This window comes from Pyrenophora tritici-repentis, chromosome 10 (assembly GCF_003171515.1).
Source record: "Pyrenophora tritici-repentis strain M4 chromosome 10, whole genome shotgun sequence".
In the NCBI taxonomy this organism is placed as follows: Eukaryota; Fungi; Ascomycota; class Dothideomycetes; order Pleosporales; family Pleosporaceae; genus Pyrenophora; species Pyrenophora tritici-repentis.
In genome coordinates, this window is record NC_089399.1 from 4,224,935 (window position 1) to 4,244,059 (window position 19,125).

The 19,125-nt window shown below is 47.2% G+C and overlaps 11 protein-coding genes across 11 annotated transcripts; 6 read left to right on the forward strand and 5 right to left on the reverse strand.

Annotated features, from left to right (window-relative positions):
* Positions 1 to 2,340: 2,340 nt before the first annotated feature.
* On the forward strand, positions 2,341 to 3,403 carry PtrM4_054560 (uncharacterized protein; the record flags this gene model as incomplete). The annotated part of the gene is made up of 2 exons (XM_066105076.1): positions 2,341 to 2,643; positions 2,699 to 3,403. 2 exons carry the CDS (start codon positions 2,341 to 2,343, stop codon positions 3,401 to 3,403), a joined length of 1,008 nt encoding a protein of 335 aa, XP_065959640.1.
* A 49-nt stretch (positions 3,404 to 3,452) lies between these two features.
* PtrM4_054570 (Dimer-Tnp-hAT domain containing protein) lies at positions 3,453 to 3,872 on the forward strand (the record flags this gene model as incomplete). Its single annotated transcript, XM_066105077.1, has 1 exon — positions 3,453 to 3,872. The coding sequence occupies one exon, from the start codon at positions 3,453 to 3,455 to the stop codon at positions 3,870 to 3,872; it is 420 nt and encodes a 139-aa protein (XP_065959641.1).
* Positions 3,873 to 4,665: 793 nt separating this feature from the next.
* Positions 4,666 to 6,318, reverse strand: PtrM4_054580 (uncharacterized protein; the record flags this gene model as incomplete). The annotated part of the gene is made up of 1 exon (XM_066105078.1): positions 4,666 to 6,318. The coding sequence occupies one exon, from the start codon at positions 6,316 to 6,318 to the stop codon at positions 4,666 to 4,668; it is 1,653 nt and encodes a 550-aa protein (XP_065959642.1).
* Positions 6,319 to 7,202: 884 nt separating this feature from the next.
* PtrM4_054590 (uncharacterized protein) lies at positions 7,203 to 8,312 on the reverse strand (the record flags this gene model as incomplete). The annotated part of the gene is made up of 3 exons (XM_066105079.1): positions 7,203 to 7,517; positions 7,578 to 7,723; positions 8,105 to 8,312. 3 exons carry the CDS (start codon positions 8,310 to 8,312, stop codon positions 7,203 to 7,205), a joined length of 669 nt encoding a protein of 222 aa, XP_065959643.1.
* A 543-nt stretch (positions 8,313 to 8,855) lies between these two features.
* On the reverse strand, positions 8,856 to 9,209 carry PtrM4_054600 (uncharacterized protein; the record flags this gene model as incomplete). The annotated part of the gene is made up of 1 exon (XM_066105080.1): positions 8,856 to 9,209. One exon carries the CDS (start codon positions 9,207 to 9,209, stop codon positions 8,856 to 8,858), a length of 354 nt encoding a protein of 117 aa, XP_065959644.1.
* A 1,278-nt stretch (positions 9,210 to 10,487) lies between these two features.
* On the forward strand, positions 10,488 to 11,709 carry PtrM4_054610 (uncharacterized protein; the record flags this gene model as incomplete). The annotated part of the gene is made up of 2 exons (XM_066105081.1): positions 10,488 to 11,637; positions 11,684 to 11,709. The coding sequence occupies 2 exons, from the start codon at positions 10,488 to 10,490 to the stop codon at positions 11,707 to 11,709; spliced, it is 1,176 nt and encodes a 391-aa protein (XP_065959645.1).
* A 708-nt stretch (positions 11,710 to 12,417) lies between these two features.
* PtrM4_054620 (uncharacterized protein) lies at positions 12,418 to 13,680 on the forward strand (the record flags this gene model as incomplete). The annotated part of the gene is made up of 1 exon (XM_066105082.1): positions 12,418 to 13,680. The coding sequence occupies one exon, from the start codon at positions 12,418 to 12,420 to the stop codon at positions 13,678 to 13,680; it is 1,263 nt and encodes a 420-aa protein (XP_065959646.1).
* A 206-nt stretch (positions 13,681 to 13,886) lies between these two features.
* On the forward strand, positions 13,887 to 15,149 carry PtrM4_054630 (uncharacterized protein; the record flags this gene model as incomplete). Its single annotated transcript, XM_066105083.1, has 1 exon — positions 13,887 to 15,149. One exon carries the CDS (start codon positions 13,887 to 13,889, stop codon positions 15,147 to 15,149), a length of 1,263 nt encoding a protein of 420 aa, XP_065959647.1.
* Positions 15,150 to 15,211: 62 nt separating this feature from the next.
* On the forward strand, positions 15,212 to 15,738 carry PtrM4_054640 (uncharacterized protein; the record flags this gene model as incomplete). The annotated part of the gene is made up of 2 exons (XM_066105084.1): positions 15,212 to 15,218; positions 15,287 to 15,738. 2 exons carry the CDS (start codon positions 15,212 to 15,214, stop codon positions 15,736 to 15,738), a joined length of 459 nt encoding a protein of 152 aa, XP_065959648.1.
* Positions 15,739 to 15,972: 234 nt separating this feature from the next.
* PtrM4_054650 (uncharacterized protein) lies at positions 15,973 to 17,331 on the reverse strand (the record flags this gene model as incomplete). The annotated part of the gene is made up of 1 exon (XM_066105085.1): positions 15,973 to 17,331. The coding sequence occupies one exon, from the start codon at positions 17,329 to 17,331 to the stop codon at positions 15,973 to 15,975; it is 1,359 nt and encodes a 452-aa protein (XP_065959649.1).
* An 865-nt stretch (positions 17,332 to 18,196) lies between these two features.
* Positions 18,197 to 19,073, reverse strand: PtrM4_054660 (uncharacterized protein; the record flags this gene model as incomplete). The annotated part of the gene is made up of 2 exons (XM_066105086.1): positions 18,197 to 18,208; positions 18,264 to 19,073. The coding sequence occupies 2 exons, from the start codon at positions 19,071 to 19,073 to the stop codon at positions 18,197 to 18,199; spliced, it is 822 nt and encodes a 273-aa protein (XP_065959650.1).
* Between the last annotated feature and the right edge of the window lie 52 nt (positions 19,074 to 19,125).

A 19,125-nucleotide genomic window follows, 5' to 3' on the forward strand; every position in this document is an offset into this window, starting at 1 on the left:
TTGCGTGCTCCTATTCTAGAGTAGATCTGGAGTAGGCGCTAGTGCTAAAGAGCCAGAGATGTCAACAAGCAAGTCAAGCTGGCTTGATTCTTATCGATTGCAGATCACAGACAATATAGAGGCTCGTGCACAGTGGCACGTCCCAGAGAATGGTCTGTGATCTGCAATCGATAAGAATCAAGCCAGCTTGACTTGCTTGTTGACATCTCTGTAAAGAGCAGTGTGGTAGATAGAAAGAGATGTAGCAGCGGGCTCTTTATAGTAAGAAATACAGTTTTGTTAGTTTTATAGAGTAGCTCTCTCTAAGGTAGTGTTATACAGTGACTGTGTGTATTTCTGGTGTTGCCCTAGGTGCCATTTTCTTGTTCTAATTCTAGTACTCGTAATAAAAGCTAGGTGTAACGGGCTGAGCCTCGAGTCACATGACTAGGCTGCTAGCCTAGTCGCTTCCCCGGCAACGTGAGGGCCGTGCGCCAACCCAAACAAAGCAGGCTCGCCGCTTGCGTCTATACATGGGCAAAATGGTCGGTTATTCCGGTCGGTTATTCCGGTTAACCGGTTGGTCGGCATTTTCGGCCGGTCTTGGTCGACCGGTTTGATTAATATAATTAAATTGGTTAAACTGGTTAACTAGTTGAATATCTATAAGCTTCTTGTCTTTAATATAATCCTGCAAGCTTACTTCTTTCCTCGTTACTATTCTACGTTATGTCACTTCTTGCTGAAACCTCGTCTTCATCTTTACCTGCCAACTTCTACTCCTTTATAGAGATCTCTAAGGAGCCTCTATCTATAAAAAGGAGTAGTAAGGGCGTTACTATCTACACCTGCAAAGTTTGCGTTCTTCGACCGTTCTCCGGAAATCATCGCATAAATGCGGTCCGACACGTTCGGAATAATCACCCATTACTAGCTCTTACTCCTCCTCTCGCGTTATCAAGCCTAGCTCCTGAGTCAGTGACTGGAAACTCCCTTACACATAACCCTCGCAAGATTACGTCCTTTTTCTCTTCTTCTCCGTCGCCCGATTCTATAAGGAACGTCTTCAGTCTCCCGCGGTATCATAATGCTATCGTAGCCCTCTTCACACAGCGTCGGCTCCCGTTTTCTGCTATTAAGTGGAAAGAGTTCCAAGAGCTCTCTCTTGCTGCCAATCCGTATATTGAGGACCAACTTCTAAAAACCCGACGATCGCTCCTACGCATAATCATCACAAATAAAGCCTACTATTAGGAACAGATTAAAGAGAGCCTACAAACCGCTGTGAGCTCTATTCACATCTCCTCCGATCTCTGGTCTTCGCCTAACCGCTATTCTCTTCTGGGTTAGCACAATATGAGTCATTAAGATCAAGGTAAGTCTTCTACTTACATAGAACAATCAAGTCCTTAACAACCTACTTATATACTATTGTTATGGAGCCTTCAACACCAACCTCACGTCCCCATCGAATATTATAAGACTAGATTTAACGTCTCTTACTCCATCTCCTATCCCCACGTCATCACCCACCCCTATACTATCACCCACTCCTATTCAATATCACGAATCTCCAGATGAGTTCGTGCAGGGCGTATCACGTACGTGAAACGTGCAATAATTGCAAGGAAGGATTTCCGTCAAGGTACATCACACATCTGGAAGTACGGACTCCAATACATTCGAGATAGCGATAAGAAAGAGGTGTATTACTGCCATGAGTGCAGGGTTGGGAAGAGCAAGCAAGAGTTGTTTGTCATCAATGGCACTTCTAGGATCCGGAATCACCTGGAACAGAAGCACCAGATTGATCCCCAGAGTGGCATCAAGCGAAAGGGTTCTGTACGGAAGTCTATAATCGACCAGCAAAGGATGGGGCTGCTTCCAGCATCTTTTTCTGGAAGGAGTCAGTAGAGAAGTTTAAAGAGCTTCTAATTCGTTGGATTTGTACTGCCATATAGCCTTCTTTCAATTAGAGAACCAGTACTTTCGTGAACTACTCTCTTTTTAAATCCGGCACTACTCAACCACCTCCCGAAGGCTGCGAAGACTATCCGAAGCTGGGTAATGAATGCATTCATATCGAAGAAGCAACAGCTTAGGAGGACCTACACCATTCACGGAGTAGGATCTCTATCCACAGTCGCAACAATCAATTAAGTGGGTCCTAGAAGGTTCAGATTGGATTGATTGATTACCGCTTTAAGCCTAGTAGTTACCTATAGGAGTTTAAGCCCTACCTAGATAGGTAAGTGGGTCTAGGAGAGTGACCGGATTGAATTGATTGTTGCGGAGTCTATCTCTATCTCCTTTGATCTCTGGACTTCACCAAACCCTTACGCTATCCTAGGCGTCGTCGCTATGTGGATTGATACTACCGGCATGCGACGTGTTACCGCTTTAGGTATGCGACGTATATACGGCGAACACACTGGAGAGAATCTTGGATCGGTGGTCCTTGAATTGCTGGAAGAATACGACATTAGCGGAGATCAGATTGGATACTTTATGCTGGATAATGCCTCGGCAAATGATACCGCTGTTGAGTTTATACTCAAGGATCTCTGCCCATGGATGAAGTCAAACAACGTCGTCATCGCCGGCTGCGTTGCTTGGGCCATGTCATCAACCTCTGTTGCCAGGCGTTCCTTATGGGGCGAAACTGTGAGAAGTATCTTGCGAAGCTGGGAAGCATCATCAACGTGGCGACTATACGAAGGTGGAAGAGCTCTGGAAGAAGTTCGGATGTTTGGGTCGTCTTCACAACCTGGTGCGATACATCAGGCTTACTCCACAACGGCGTGAGGAGTTTGCTACAATTATTATCGGCGGAGATCTTTCGCAATTCGACGGGCTTGAGCTTATCCAGAACAACTCGACCCGCTGGAACTCATGGTTTTATTCGATTACACGTGCATTAAATGTTCGAGAACGTTTAGAGCTCTTCTCGGCTCGTCATGTACCTGGAAAGGGCTCCGTAGGGATCGCGAACTTTAAGCTTGATGGACAGCACTGGTTTGAGCTTGAAAAGATTGAACTCGCTCTCAAAGACTTCTATGCTGCAACTTTGCTTTCTGAAGGTAAGAAGACGTCACTTGCGGACTGGTTTTCAACTTTGGACTGCCTTCTCCGGGAGATAAGCGAGACGAAGGATCACTACCACGACATCCACACTGAGGACGATAACAACTTTACATGGAAGTACCTTCAAGGCTGCGCTGATGCTGCTTGGTTAAAGTGCGTTGAGTACTATAACAATCAGCAGCTGAATTGGCAAAATCGATTCCCTGAAGATACTGACCTTCCACCGGCATATTATGCGGCTCAAATCCTTGATCCATATCGCAAGTGGGATGGTTCAGGCAAGAGTGGGTTCTTCATGGCGACGAAGAGAAGAAGAGGTGGTTTGAAAACGCACAATTAGCGGTGAAGCATCTCTGGGAGACAGAGTATAAGGAAGGTACCCTGTCGAGATGCTGCCACCACCAGCCAGGAAGGAGAGAGATCCTGACCCAGCATTTGATCGCCAGCGGGAACATAAGCGCATTCGAATAGACGCTCCAGTTTCTACAACTGATTTGTATGAACAATACATCTCTACTGACCGGCTTCATAACGAAGAGGCAGGTTGCAATGAGGCTATTGCGTACTGGCTATCTCGCTACGACTCCCAACGAGATCTCGCTCGCTTCGCTCTAGACATGTTTGCGATCTCGCCTATGTCGGATGAATGCGAACGTCTTTTTAGTAGCGCGAAGCTTACTATCGTCGATCGCCGTGGTAGGCTGAAGGCAGATATTATAGAAGCGTGCGAGTGTCTCCGGGCCTGGTATGGAAAGCCCCAAGCTGAGGGGAACAGCGATATCGAGGATAGTGAGAACGAAGACGACTAGATTGACAGTCAGTAGTAAAACACATTTCCTCGGCTTCCTTCTTTGCTTCAGCCTCATTCTTGGCGGTCTTGTTGGTCGGACCGGTCTGGTCGGACCGGTCCTTATGTAAGCACCTGGTCTGGTCTGGTCTGTACCCTCAGACCAGACCAGACCAGACCATTCCGATCACTGGCGTAAGCTAAGCAAGGAAAGCATTCTATAGACTAGGGAGACTATTATTATTATTATTATATTTCCATTAGAGTCCTGTATCAGTCGGTGACTATGTAGGACTTTGGCTAAGCCGTTCTATGTATGATGGTCGTTGTGGAGTTTCTATGGGTCTTGTACAATTTGGGTGGTGTTTTGCGTACTCCAATTTCAGAGCTAGTCTTCCATTGGCGCGGGTGCTAAAGAGCAGTGTGGTGAATAGAAAGAGATGTAGCAGCGGGCTCTTTTAGATAAGGAAATATTGTTTTTGTAGTTTTATACAGTGTCTGTCTGTTCGGTGGTTTGCCCAAGGTGCCATTTTCTCGTGCCAATCCTAGTACTTGCAATAAAGGCTAGAGTAGCTTTGATGCCTGTCTTTGTTTGGAGGAGGAGTGGGAGGGTGATGGGTCTGTGTGGTATTGATTCTTTGAGTGTATTTCGATGTGTTTTGTACTGTTTGCAATCTAGAAGTAGATGCTGTGGTGTTTGTGGTTTGTAGCATATACATAGATTCAGACTCCGCAACAATCAATCGATCGACATGATTGATTCCTATATAGGTTAAAGAGTTACTTTATTAGGCAGCCTTTAACCTAGATAGGAATCAATCATGCCGATCCGATTGATTGTTGCGGAGTCTGCATAGATTGCAGTCTCTCTTGTTGAATCTCTTAAGGTAGGAGTTGAAGTATCCATGTCCTAGCTTGAGTGAGTAGAACGCGCTCGAGATTTCTCTTGGTGTTCCCTTCGGGACTTTGATTGTTGTATGTGTGTTGAGCTTGAAGATCCTTGAGTAGGAGCTTCTGTTTTTGGTGGGCCTGTCGGTATACCTCTTGTACTCCATCAGTTGTTCTGTTTTTTGTATTTTGTTGATTTCTGTGCCTAAGTAGGCTAGGCTCGCTGTGGTCGATGTTGTTGGTCTCTCTTTAGCTGCTTCCTTTGCTAGCGTGTCGGCTTTTTCGTTGCCCTTGACGTCGTTATGTCCTGGGGCCCACTGCAGGTGGATCGATGCTTTCTTTGTCGTTATTCTCTTTGCAGCTCTGATGCATCTTAGTAGCCACTGTTGTCCCGGGTTGTCCGATAGGTTGTTAAGCCTATGGATTGCTGCTTGGTTGTCTGCGTATACGTAGATCTCTTGGCCTTCTTGTGCCACTGTAGCCGCGTGTTCAAATGCCTGTGCTATCCCCTCTAGTTCACCGTTGTAGACTAGTTGGGAGCATCCAATGTTTGTCTTTTGAGAAAAGGTTTCTTCGTGGGTGGAGCTGTACGCTACTACACCTACGCCGATCCCTATTCCCTTGTCGTGTTGTGAGGCATCTGAGTAGATTGCGGTGAAGTTATCTCCGCTCCTTGATAGGATATAATCCGTGTGTGCAATTGCCTCTTCCTCTTTGCTCTTTTTTGATACAGTAACCTTGTAGTTAAGACTTTCCCATGGTCTGAACCTATATGGGATTATCTTTTCTACGCTATTGTTGTCTCTCTCTGGGATTGACTTAACAATAGTGTATAGTTGTCTATGCTGGTTTGGCTTTTTGTAGCTAGCTTTGTCTGTATTTGTGATCCTTGTAATTGCTTTCTGGATTGGGTGGTTGCTGGATAGCTGGTGTGCTCTAGACGCATACTTTCGGTTGTTGGTGTTGAGTCTAATTGCAGGTGACGTAAGTCCGGATTCAATGCTTGTTGGTAGGGATGGTGACGTTCTAAACACTCCAATTATCTTTCTACACGCCAGGTTGTGCAGTGATTGTAGGAGGCTAGTGGCGTAGCTTTGGTTCTTCCAGTATATTTGTGATCCGTAGTCTGCAACGCTTGTGACGCATGCTAGGTATAGTTGTCGTACTGCTTTTGGGGAGAGTCCTCTTTCGATGTTGGCTAGTCTCCCTAGTCTATAGAATGCTTTCCTTGCTTGGCTTACGCGTGTAGCAATATGTTCCTTGAAGGACAGTCTATTGTCTATGTGGATACCTAGCCATTTGATTGTGTCTTTCGGTTCTACAATGGTGTTGTCTGGAAGCTGTAGGCTTCTCTCTTTTCTCTCTTTCTTGGCGGTAAAGTGGATGAGCTCTGTCTTAGCTATATCGAACATAATCGCTAAGTTTTTCCCTCGGTGAGATAGTAGGCGGACTTGCTGTTCTAGTATTTTGACATTTTTCTTTAGCGATGTTGAGGATGTCGATAGAGATAGGTCGTCAATATAGGATAGGTTGAAGCTTTGTAGTCCTGGGAAGAGGTCTCTGGTGTACAGACTTGTCATTAAGCAAATCAAACAAACTTTGGACGCTGATTTGATTTGTTTGTACAAAACTTAAGATTGTATTTAAGTTGTTTAGTTTGATAGTGTTTTAGGAGGCCGTTTGTTTAAAAGTTTAATAGATTTGATACTGTTTAGGTGCTGATCTAATCGTATATCGTATATATTACTAAGCTTCGCTGTCCTACTTGCATATTTCGTATATTGCAGCTACCTCAGCGTCAGTTACATCGCCTAATGTGAGGGATCGATCAAGAAAGATTGGATTTGACAAGATACAAGCTATCGAGCTATCTACGTTGTGAGCCCGAACTTATGCTGTGGGCGCCAAGGCGCTAGTCCGATAAGATAAGGATCTTATCGATATGGGGGCCATGGGCCGAGCGAGTCTATGGATCCGTAACACCTAAGTTGTAATCAGATGGAGGCTTAAAGCCAGCGTCGCGCCAGCTTCGTATACACTGTATTGCTGCAAGCAGTTGTAACCTAATTTTGCGTCGCCTTGGCTCTAATAAATCACCGAGCTCGCTAAACAGCCGCTCGCACTCATAACTTAAGGCTAGTATTGTTAATATATCGATCGCCATACGCGCTAGGTTAGGATACTTTAGGCGTAGGCTTATCTAATAGCTAACAGGATTACTACCTTGTTCGAACTGCTCCTGCGTCCAGCGGAGTTCAAACCGTCGCCAACGCTCCAGCTTATCTATCTCTGTCACCTCAACAATGCTATAAGGCTCCGCATTAACGAGCGCGTTAATGGCGTCGTTAATACCGCTTAAGAGCTGCACTAGTGGGCGACTTTGGCGCTGTATTTGCGGCTTATAGAACGCCCAAAGTTGTTTCAACCTAGCGTTGTTTGCCTTAAGCTAGCTCGGTTTGTCGCGCTAGCTGTTCTCACAGTAGTTCTTGTAGTATAGGTGGAGGCAGGTAGCGGCAAAGTATGCGGGTGATTCGTCGAGCTTAGTGTAATACGCGTTAAGCTTTGCCCAAGCTGCGCGTAGGTTAATAGGAAGGTGATCTTCTAGCGCGCTATTGGCATTATAGTCGACGCTTTCGTGGTTTTTAAGTAGCTGCTCGTACACGGCAAGTATAGCTTCGAAGACAGGTATAACCTCGTATATCGCGCCGAAACGGCCAGCTTTACCGCGAGCTTTAAGCCGTTTTGTCGCCTCCTTTAGCGGCTCTAACACTGATATATACTAGGTTATTACCGCCTAATCGTCAGCCGTAAGCCTATTAGATCTCATCTAAGCTGGTACTTTAGTGAGCTTATTGTTACGGCTACGCGCGTACGCGTCGGCGCCCACCGTCCTTTCGATGTGGCTTTGGGCGTACTCATCAACGGCGTTATGGAGTTTTGCGGCGCGTACAAAGGTGTCGTGAAAGCTGTTCCAGCGCGTGACGACTGGCTTTACTAGCTCGAGTATTTCCTGCTTTTAGTCGGGAGCCTTAGCGTTAACACGGCGCTGGCAATTAGCAAAAAGATCATGTTGTTGCGGTGTTTAGATGTAGTTGATGATATCGATTAGTACACTAAGCGGACCTTGCTGCCGCTATTCTTGTAGGTAGGCTGCCTCTGTTTTGTGCTCGTCCTAATTATTATCGTACGCGTCCTTATCAAAGCCGAAGATAATCATCTGTCCGACTAAGTTAAGTGTGTGAGGGCCGCAGCGGAGGCGGTGATGGCTTGCTGTAAATTCAAAGCGTTGGGCGAGTTTGGTGACGGCGGTGTCGTTAGCGTACGCGTTGTCGAGCACAAAGTACCTAAGCTAGCTACGTGTTATACCGAAGACATCGATTATATTGCCGACAACTTCAGCTATCCTCTCGCCCGTGTGGGCGCCCGTAAGCTGAGGCAGCGCGATAGGTAGGTCCCTGATAGTGCCGTCGGCGTCAGCAAAATGAGCAACAACTCCAAAGAAGCCGCGCTTGCCGCCTTTTGTCGTCCAGCCATCGAAGCTTATATAGATTTTACTAATAGCCGACGAGAGCATCTGAACAACCTGCGGCTCTATATAGCGATACAGCCTTATCACGAAGCTAGCTACACTGTTATGACTTACCTATAGCGCGTTAGCTGCCTCTAGGTTAGCAAACTCTATTATCTGCCTAAACGCAGGCGTTTCGAACTCGCGGAGAGGGTAGTTATTATCGACAAGCCACGTAACAGCGGCGTATCGAAAGCGCTGTACGTCAAAGTTTCCGAGCTTGTTAGCGACGCCTTAAGGTACATCGACACCGCCCTTGGTTATTATCTTAAGCGTCGTTTGGCCTCGCGGTAGTGTAATCGAATCTAGTTTGCCCTTGCGATCGTAGCCGTGGCTAAGTAGCTTCTGCGCGAGGTAGTTGATAGCGTTACTGGTCGACTTTGTAACCTCTAGATAGGCGCAAAAGATCTTACGATAATAGCAGTATTTGCAAACAAAGAACGTACGATAAGGCTTACGGAGAGAGGCAACGCGGTAACCGTACTAATATACCCAACTTTTGTTGCGCTTTAACGTACGCAGCAGCTTCGTAAAACGCGGTAAACGCTTCTAATTAATGCCGTCAAAGTTGTCCGTAAACTCGTCATCAAAGCCAGTATTATCCCCACCTTCGATAGCCTCACTTGTAGCCTCCGTAGCAGCCCTACTACCCTCGGCCGGCGGTTGTATAGTAGCTTCTAGTATAGCGTCGCGCAACTGCGACTCGAACGGCGCGTCTTCGGTAGCCTGGCTTGCTGCAGCAGCTAGGGCTTTACGTGGCGAGGTGCGGATAGACAGCTCAGGCTGCGAATCGTCCATCAGGATAGGCTGCGATGCACTGCCTTTAGCTGTTTTGGCGCGCTTGTGGGGGCCGTGGGGGCTGGGGGTGCCCTCGGCGGCGCGTTTTAGGTTACGAAGCGGCATTTTCGGCGTGTTAGGCAACGAGAAACACTAAAACGTGCTGTAGAGAGGGTAGTGTAGCTGCAAAAGATGGCTAACAGCGATATAGAAGATGGGAGATAGGATATAAGATAGCGGTCATCGACGGCTAGCGACGCTCGTGTAGTTATATAATGACTAAGCTAGATGCAACACAAGAAAACTATCGCGAAATTGCTACCTCCGCTATCTCAAAAACATCATTAAAGTCGATCTTAAAACACCTTAGGACATCATCTATAGAACAGCTCGCTATGTAATATTAGTCAAACAGTCAAACAAACTAAACAAATTTCGATCGTACGTTTGATTTGTTTGTATATTTCTATAGGCAGCGTTTGGTTTGTTTAATTTGCTTATAGTCAAGCAAATCAAACAAACTATTCAAACGCGTTTGCTTAATGACAAGTCTGCTGGTGTAGATAAGAAAGAAGATTGGAGACACTGGGCTGCCTTGAGGTATCCCAGCTATTATCTCGGAGAATTCTTGTGTCTTATTGTCGAAGGAGAGTCTTAGCGATCTGTTTGAGAAGAAGGATTTTGTCCAAGCGATAAGACTAATTGGAAGGCCTAGCTAGACTCCGCAACAATCAATTCAATCCGGTCACTCTCCTAGACCCACTTACCTATCTAGGTAGGGCTTAAACTCCTATAGGTAACTACTAGGCTTAAAGCGGTAATCAATCAATCCAATCTGAACCTTCTAGGACCCACTTAATTGATTGTTGCGGACTGTGGGCCTAGCTTCTTAAGCGTTCGCAGGAATTGATTGTGTGAGACGTGGTCAAATGCTCCCTTTACGTCCAGGAAGATAGTTGATGTTATTTGGCCTTTCTGTTTCTGGTGCTGAATTTGGTCGCTAAGTAGCATAGCTGCATCTATTGCAGATTTCTTGAGTCTACCCCCAATTTGGGTTGGGTGTAGTAGCTCTGTGATTTCTGCTAGATTGCTCAGCCTACTTGCGGTGATTCTCTCGTTAATCTTTCCTAAACAGCTTAATAGAGTGATAACTTGTCAGATAATAGCACTGTTGAAGATGAGAGCGTACAGACGCTGGGTTAGACTAGCGCGACCCGGCATCTGAGAGAGCCAATCGGATCACAGGAAGGCTTGGCACCCCCCAGGTGTGCCCACAACCGTAGACAGAACCAACAAACAATCAACAATCAATATCATCACCATTATTACCTATTTCATCAGTATTCCAGATGAGAGTGAATATCTGACAATTAAGAGTCTCACTATCTTTACCTACCTACCAAAATGACGACATTTACCACCCGCGACGCGACCGTGACTTTACGCGACCAGTCAGACTACACCGGTTGGATGCTACAACTGCAAGCGCGTTGCATAGCACACAATATTTGGGATAAGATTGACCCAAAGACTACTACTCAGCCCCTCCGGAGGCCTACCGACCTTAGAATCCCAATCCTTGCTGACTACCAAGCAGCTTCTGGCATCGAAGAGCCAGGAAGACTTAGCGAACTATCGAACAGCGGACAGAAAGCGTTTAAAGAAGACCTCGAGTACTATCGCATGTCGATGGAGCAGTACAAAAGCGACCGACACCAATACGAAAAGGAGCAGTCAAGCTTCCAGCACATCATGACCCTGATTCAATCAAGCGTGTCACCGCACCTACTACGCACATGCTGTCTCCCAGACAAGACACTTCGCGAGTGGATTATAAACTTGAAGCTTACAGTTGGAGTGAGCGATCGCACCGAGAAGGAGCGAGCTAGAGAAAGATACCTAGCATCCCTCAAACCAATGAGGACCCCAAATCAATGGGACACGTGGCTGGCGGAATATGACCAAGCCGCCACGGAAGCTGAAGTATACAGCGTACCAGAAGTGTCACAACTTGATGCGATGTCAAAGGACTTTCTGGTGGCCGTCCAGAAAACAGCACCTATCTGGGCCGTAAACTTCCAAGAGAACGGACGATGGGCAGCTGGGATGAGCCGAAAGGAGATGATGAATCGGTTCCGAGAGCACATGATGATGCACCATCCCCTTTTTAGATCAGGGAAGCACAAAGCAGCTATGGCAGCTTACGATGAAAGCACACATGATGATACAACTCTCGCTGGAGGTGCATCCTACCAGCCACTGCGCGGGACGCCGAGCAGTGGGGTCACCGCGCCATCTACCAACTTGAATCCGGGGAATACCTCGCAAACAAAGTATCGGGGACGTCCTCGTAAACAACCACAAACCTCACAAGCCATGAGAAAGCCAGCACAGAAGCGGTCCTCAGCGCAAAGTGAAGGGACTACCTCCGGGCAGAAATGCCCAGCGTGTTATCAATATCATGAACTCAGAGCATGCTACTATGTCAATCCAGACCTAGCGCCAGAGTGGTGGACACCAAATGAAGCTACAAATGAACTAGTACAGTTTAAATGTAAGAATGATACACAGCTGCAAGGGCTAATCCGCGGACAATGCAGATCCCGTACACGCACGCCAGCTCTGAAACAATCACATACACCAACGCCGGAGTACTCTCAGTCACCAATCGAATGACTAGAAGGCCGAAAGATTACGGACGTAGACGCCGCGTTCACTACCATCGCACGGAGTGGGACAGCCGAGCACACGTCAGACTCCGCAACAATCAATCGATCGACATGATTGATTCCTATATAGGTTAAAGAGTTACTTTATTAGGCAGCCTTTAACCTAGATAGGAATCAATCATGCCGATCCGATTGATTGTTGCGGAGTCTGGCACACGTACCCTCTCGCACGATCATTCATTCTTGATTCAGGAGCGACGTGCCACATCACAAACAATCCAGATCGGATATACAACTACCGCCCGTCATCATTAGGAGACTACATATGGGCTGGTAGTATAAAGATTTGGATACGGGGATACGGGACCACAGACATCACGCTGCAACATCAGCATAGGACAACAAAGCTAGTGCTGCGAGATGTGGCAATCTGCCCAGAGATCGTATGCAATCTAGTGTCCTTCCGACTGCTACGGCAGAGAGGAATCTGGTGGGATACCAAATCAAACCCAACCAACCTACGAGGACCAGACGATCAAGTTATTGGCAACCTCTTAGAAAATTTTGGCCAGTGGGTATTAGAGTACAATCCTCTAGCCCAGGCATTTGTCCACACAAAAGCCATCACAGCACGCACGCAGCGAGGACCAAAGAAGGCCTCAGCGATGCTGTGGCACAAGAGACTCGGCCACCCGGGACCAGCAGCAATCGAGCATCTCGTGCAGCAGTCTGAGGGGGTGCGAGTTCAAGGGGTGACGACAGTACAATGCGACTCCTGCGGAAGAGCCAAGTCCAAGAGACAGATACGACGCCTACCGCGAACAAACGACGAAGGCCCAGGAGAGCGACTTGCTATCGACTTCCATACATACGAAGTCCAGGCGATCACAAAAGAGAAGAGCCAAATGCTCATTACCGATCGTTTCTCAGGCCTCCAATGGGACTTATACTTTACCGACAACCGGACAGCCAAGTCTATTATCCGGCTGCTCACAACTTTCTTCTCATTTATGAAGAACCATTACAATATATCCGTTAAGACCATAGAGTCTGACAACGAGATCACAACTGTTAAGCCAGATGTCGAGCGATGGCTGGCAACACAGGGCATCAGAGTCGAGCCCTCAGCCCCAGACACACAGGCACAAAACGGTGGAGCCGAGCGCTCAGGGGGTGTGAACAAGGAGAAGGCACGCGCAATGCGACTTGACGCCAATCTCTCTTGGGAATTGTGGCCAGAAATCACTCGAGCCGCAGTCTATCTCTACAACAGAACCCCAAACTACAACAATCACTGGAAGACACCATACGAAGTCTTCTTCACACGAGTAGCTTTTAGCAACGGAATAGTCACATCTCTCCGAAAACCAAACCTCACTCATCTTAAGGCATATGGCTGCAAAGCTTTCGCCATGACAGACGACACCCACAGAGGGAAGTCGCGCCTACAACGCCTCGACCCAAAGGCATGGATCGGATACCTAGTCGGATACCGGTCATCAAACATCTACCGAATCTGGATACCGTCACTCGCCAAAGTGATAAGCACTAGAGACGTTGTCTTCGACGAACAGTCAATCTTCGATGGCAAAACCGAAGACCTAATGGACAACCTCATGCACAATACGCTAGAAGAAATCGCGACACACGTGAGGACCATTGAGCTGCCAACACCAGCGCAGCAACCAGAGACGGAGTCTTTCTATGAGGACAGTCCACCGGAGGAGTCACTCGCTCAGGACAGCGAGGGCGACCAGCCAGGATACTATCAAGGGAGAAAAATCCGGGACAGCTACCCGACACCTCCGGCGACACCGCCACCCGCAGCGTTGCTCGCGCGGCTAATGGCAGGAGCATCGCTAGATGAGAAGGATCGACAAGGAACCCCTAAGACTGCCCCATGGGCACAGTCCGCAACAATCAATTAAGTGGGTCCTAGAAGGTTCAGATTGGATTGATTGATTACCGCTTTAAGCCTAGTAGTTACCTATAGGAGTTTAAGCCCTACCTAGATAGGTAAGTGGGTCTAGGAGAGTGACCGGATTGAATTGATTGTTGCGGAGTCTACCCATGGGCAGCAGCGTTCATGGCGGGTACCCAGGCCGGAAAGGTTGGAGAATACAGAGGAGTAGCTATGGACAAGGCTGCGATTGTGAGAATGCTCGCCAAAGGCTTGAAGCCCCATCGCAGTCAGCTACCACCTCTGCCAACATGCCGAACTAAGCTTGAGGACCACCCAATGGGAGAACTATTCAAAGAAGCAGAACAGTCCCATCTGGCAAGCCACCATCAAATGAACTCATGGACAGAGATCCCTATAAAGAAAATCAAGCAAACAGGACAACAAATCCTGGACTGCATGTGGGTATACACCTACAAACTTGACAAGCATCACCGACTACTCAAGTGCAAGGCACGACTAGTCGTCCGCGGTGATCAGCAGCGAAACATCACATCGCAAGACACCTACGCGGCAACACTCGCAAGCCGGTCGTTCCGAATGCTAACCGCAATTGCGGCAAAGTACGACCTAGAGCTCAAACAGTACGACGTGACAAACGCCTTCGTGCATGCGACAATAGACCGAGAAGTATTCATGAGAATGCCACGCGGCCATCAGAAGCCAGGTACTATACTCAAGCTTAACAAGGCATTGTATGGACTGCGCATATCCCCGCTCCTCTGGCAGAAAGAGTTCACAAGCACTCTCAAAGAACTCGGTTTCCAAGAAGTACCGCACGAGCCCTGCTGTCTCATCAAAGGCGGCATCATTATCTTCTTCTACGTGGACGACATCATACTAGCATACCACAAAGACATGGAGCAATCCGCCCAGCAGGCAATTGCCCGCCTACAGGAGAAGTACCTCTTCACAGGAGGAAATGACCTACAATGGTTCCTCGGCGTCGAGATCATCAGAGATCGCAAATCAAGGACGATCCAACTGTCGCAGGCGGCCTACGCAGACAAGATCAGTAGACTGGCCGACCGTACCGACATTAGACACGACACGCCGATGGCGACTGCCGAGCTACTCCCTAGAGATGGGCTCGCCTGCCCATCAGAGATCAACAAATACCAGCGCAAGATAGGCTCACTCCTCTTCGCAGCTGTAACTACCAGACCAGACATCGCCTTTGCGACGTCGCGGCTCGCCCGCTTTCTCTCCAATCCAGGACTAGAGCACCACAACGCTGCCGACCGTGTTCTTCTATATCTACTAGCGACAAAACACCTCGCGCTACAACTTGGAGGAGGCACTGGACTGCAGATAGCCAGCGACGCCTCCTTTGCCGACAATACCCTAGACAGGAAGAGCTCACAAGGCTACGCGATTAAGCTCTTTAATGGACTCATCGCATGCAGAGATGTCAACAAGCAAGTCAAGCTGGCTTGATTCTTATCGATTGCAGATCACAGACAATATAGAGGCTCGTGCACAGTGGCACGTCCCAGAGAATGGTCTGTGATCTGCAATCGATAAGAATCAAGCCAGCTTGACTTGCTTGTTGACATCTCTGATCGCATGGAAAGCAAACAAACAAGACACTGTTACAACATCAACGACAGAAGCCGAGCTTCTCGCCCTGTCTCAAGTGGCTAAGGAAGCTCTATTCCTGTCCCGTCTCCTCAAGGAGCTGAACATCCAGCTTGACACCCCTAGTATCACTATTCAATGCGACAACAAACAGACTATTCGCCTAGTCACCGAGGAGGTCTCAAAGCTTCAAACCAAACTCAGACATGTCGACATACACAATCACTGGATCAGACAGGAGGTGTCGACAGGCCGGATCTCCGTAGAGTACATACCTACCGCGGATATGATCGCCGACGGTCTCACCAAATCATTGCCACCAAACAAATGGCCAGAATTCCTAGAACAACTAGGACTAGTCCCCGCTAAGGAAATCCTGGCGAGAAACTCGGCACCGCTCGAAGAAATTCAAGAGAAACTTGAAAATCTCGTGGTAAGCCTTGAGTAGGACTAAGTGCCCAGCTTGCAAGCGTGAAGAGCGTCCAAGCTGAAGGGGTGTGTCAGATAATAGCACTGTTGAAGATGAGAGCGTACAGACGCTGGGTTAGACTAGCGCGACCCGGCATCTGAGAGAGCCAATCGGATCACAGGAAGGCTTGGCACCCCCCAGGTGTGCCCACAACCGTAGACAGAACCAACAAACAATCAACAATCAATATCATCACCATTATTACCTATTTCATCAGTATTCCAGATGAGAGTGAATATCTGACATAACTCTGTAGGCTTTTGGGATTGAATAGTCTGGTTTTGATGCCTTTTTAAGAACAGCTCCTGTAGCTTGTTTCCAGCATTTTGGGTGGTATCCATAGTTGAATAGGAGTGAGAAAGCTCTAAACATTGTTTGCGGTTGAGCTTTGTACGCGGCTGTGATTATGTCTTGTGTTATTGCATCTGGTCCTGGGGTGCTACTTTTGACTTGACTTGAGCATGCTCGTTCTAGTTCAGTCGTGGATAGTGCTGGCCAATCCCATCTCTTTTCCTGGTAGTTGGTGAATGTGGGCGCTTCGGTTATGGGCGGTGGTGGGAATAGCGTGTTGCGGAACGCTTGGCATTTCTTGTCGAATGATGTTTCTCCTTGTATAGGTGGAATTCTTTCGACTTTGTTATCCTTTGTATATGCCATGGCTTTGTAGATTGACTGCGGGTCTTCCTTCTCTAGGAATTCATTCCAGTGTTTCCTTTTAGCGTCTTTGATTGCCTTGTTGTAGGTGTTTCGTGCACGTAGGAAGTCTCTTTTCTCTGGGTAGGCGTCGTGTATCGCAGTAGTTTCGAGCTTTTCTTTAAAAATCCTTCTATAGTGGGAAGTGTCTTGTCGTAGCTTTGTCAGCTCTTTGTTCCACCAAGCTTTTGGTTTTGGACCAAGTCTAGTGATAGGGATAGCTTTGTTTGCTGCAGTTTGGATTGCTTGAGTTATTGCTTTACCAATCTCTTCTAGCTGTTGCTCTAGCTCTGTATTGTTGCCGAGGAGGAGGTCCATTAAGTCTGCCTTTCTTGGATCACTGATCTGGTCCATATCTTGCAAGGTTTGACTGTTTTGGATTGCCGTTTCTAGTTCTTTGTTGAAGGTGTCCCAGTTAGCCTTTGCAGTATTAAATCTGGGTTGGTTTGTCGGGTTTTCTACAAGGTCTGCGTTTGTTTGGATGGAGAATAGGAGGCCGTAGTGATCTGATCCAGTTTCAGGTATAGTCTGCCAGTCCGTAGCTTTGCTAGCCAAGTCTGGAGTGACAAGTGAGAGGTCTAGGACTGTTTCTCTAGATAGGTGTGGTCTGAAGAATGTGCCTACTCCTGGTGTGTTTAGGAGCTCTAGATCTTGTTCTTCAATCCAGTCAATAAATGGCTGTGCTCCTTGGCTCGTCGTTGGGCATAGCGGGTCCCACAATGGATGGTGCTCGTTGCTATCTAGTACTAAAATAGAACTTGGCGGAAGCTTAGTGTTAAGTATAGCTCTGGGCAGTGTTTTTTCCCCTTCGGCGTTTGTTTGGTTGTATACGTTAAATAGGTTAAATTGGAAATTAGAACCTTTTATTGTAATAGCCATTGCGTCTGGGTCTATTTTGAAGTCGTTTTGGGTGAATGTCTCTGCTTCTAGTGTTCTAGATATATAAAATAGAACCCTAGGGCGGACGGGTAGGTTTGTTACTGGTAAGATCTGGATAAACGCAGTGTGATTTATGGATCTTGCTGTTGCGTAGTTGTCGTTGGTAGTTAGCCATGGCTCTTGAATTGCAATTATATCAGCTTTAAGTTCAACTGCAAGTTGCAGTGTAGACTCAGTCGCTGTAATGCTCTTGTTGAGATTGACTTGGAGGATCCTAATGTTGTTCAACATTAAAATCCTGCGGGGATGCTCTTTGTTACTGCTTGGTAGAGTTCGCACTCTTTGCTGTTTGCAAAGTGGGGCTCTTTGCAGTTACTACAGTGGGGGAGTGTATGGTTGCAGGGTTTTCCTTTTGTATTACACACTGAGCATTTGTGTGTTGTAGTTGCATGTTCTTCTCCGCACAAATTGCATGCTGGTTGGTTTCGGCATCTAGTGGCTGGGTGGCCAAATTGTTGGCAGTTTAGGCATTGGGTAGATGCTGCTATAGGCTTAAACTTTTCGGTGAAGAGAGTTTGTCCAAGGATTGTAATTCTACCACCAAGTCTGGCTGCGTCTTCGGCTGTTTTGAATGCTATTACAATAGAGCTGTTCTTCTTGTTTTGCCATTCTCTTGATATCCAGTATGGGTTGCCAGTAATTTGTAGTCCGTTGTTGTATGCTGGGATTTCTGTGTGGAGTATCTCTAGTGTCTCTGCTCCCTCCCATTCTGTTGGCACATTATGTACTACTACTTTCGTCCATGATTCTAGTAGTTGTACATTCTTTAGCTCAAACTTTTGATGCCATATATGCTTGTGTTGGACTAGGTATTCTCCTGAGTAGGTTGGAGTGGTTGTTAGAATAATATTGTTCTTTCTACTTGTTGTTACTTCCTTCACTACTGGGTCTTTGATGCCGCCCTTTGTGAACTCTTCGTTGATTAGGTCTCTAATCTGGAGTGGTGTGTGAGACGTAGGCTGGGTAAGCGTAAGGACTGCTTGGTAGTAGCTTGCTGGCTTTTTGTTTGTCTTCTTTTTTGTAGACACTGTAGTCCATGTGTTTCCGTTGTTCTGGGCGGCTACGCTAGCGTATGATGTCTTGTTTTGTTGGGTGTTTTGGGTGTTTTGGGTGTTTTGGATGTTCTGGGTGTTCTGGTTGTTTGGTTTTTCTTGGTTGTTTGGGTTTTGTGGTCCAGTTGCGGCATTAACAGCTTTCTTTAGTGTCTTTGTAGCTTGTTGGGAGGCGCTTGTAAGCGTTGCAGTCTGGTACGCAAGCTGTGCTGTAAACTTCTCAGTCATTTGCTGCGTAACCCTGCCTAGTTCCGTAAAGTCTCTAAAGACGTCCAGTAGTTGTAGTAGTTTGTTTTGGGATAGATGGGATTCGGCCATAGTAGATGCTTGTAGAATTAGGTCCCTTGCCCAGAAGATTGCTTGGGTTGAGTCCTTTGCTCTTGGTTTCTTTTCTTGGCTGTTCTGGAATGGGTTTCTCTCTCTTGTAGTTATCTCTGGGGAGAATGCCGCTGGTCTTTTATTTAGTGGTGGCTGAATAATTAACCTTGGTGTTTCTTGGGTGGTCTGCTCGATGGGTGTTGTTGGGTTGTCTTGGTGCCTTTCGTCGGTCTCCATTTCGTCGTCCAGTGTGCTTGAGGTCCGGAGGTCTTCTGGTAGCTGGACTACGATAGTGTCGCTATCTGGGGCCATTTTAGCCTCTCTGTTGTCTTGTTGTTGTTGTTTCTTGGCTTGGTCTGTGCGT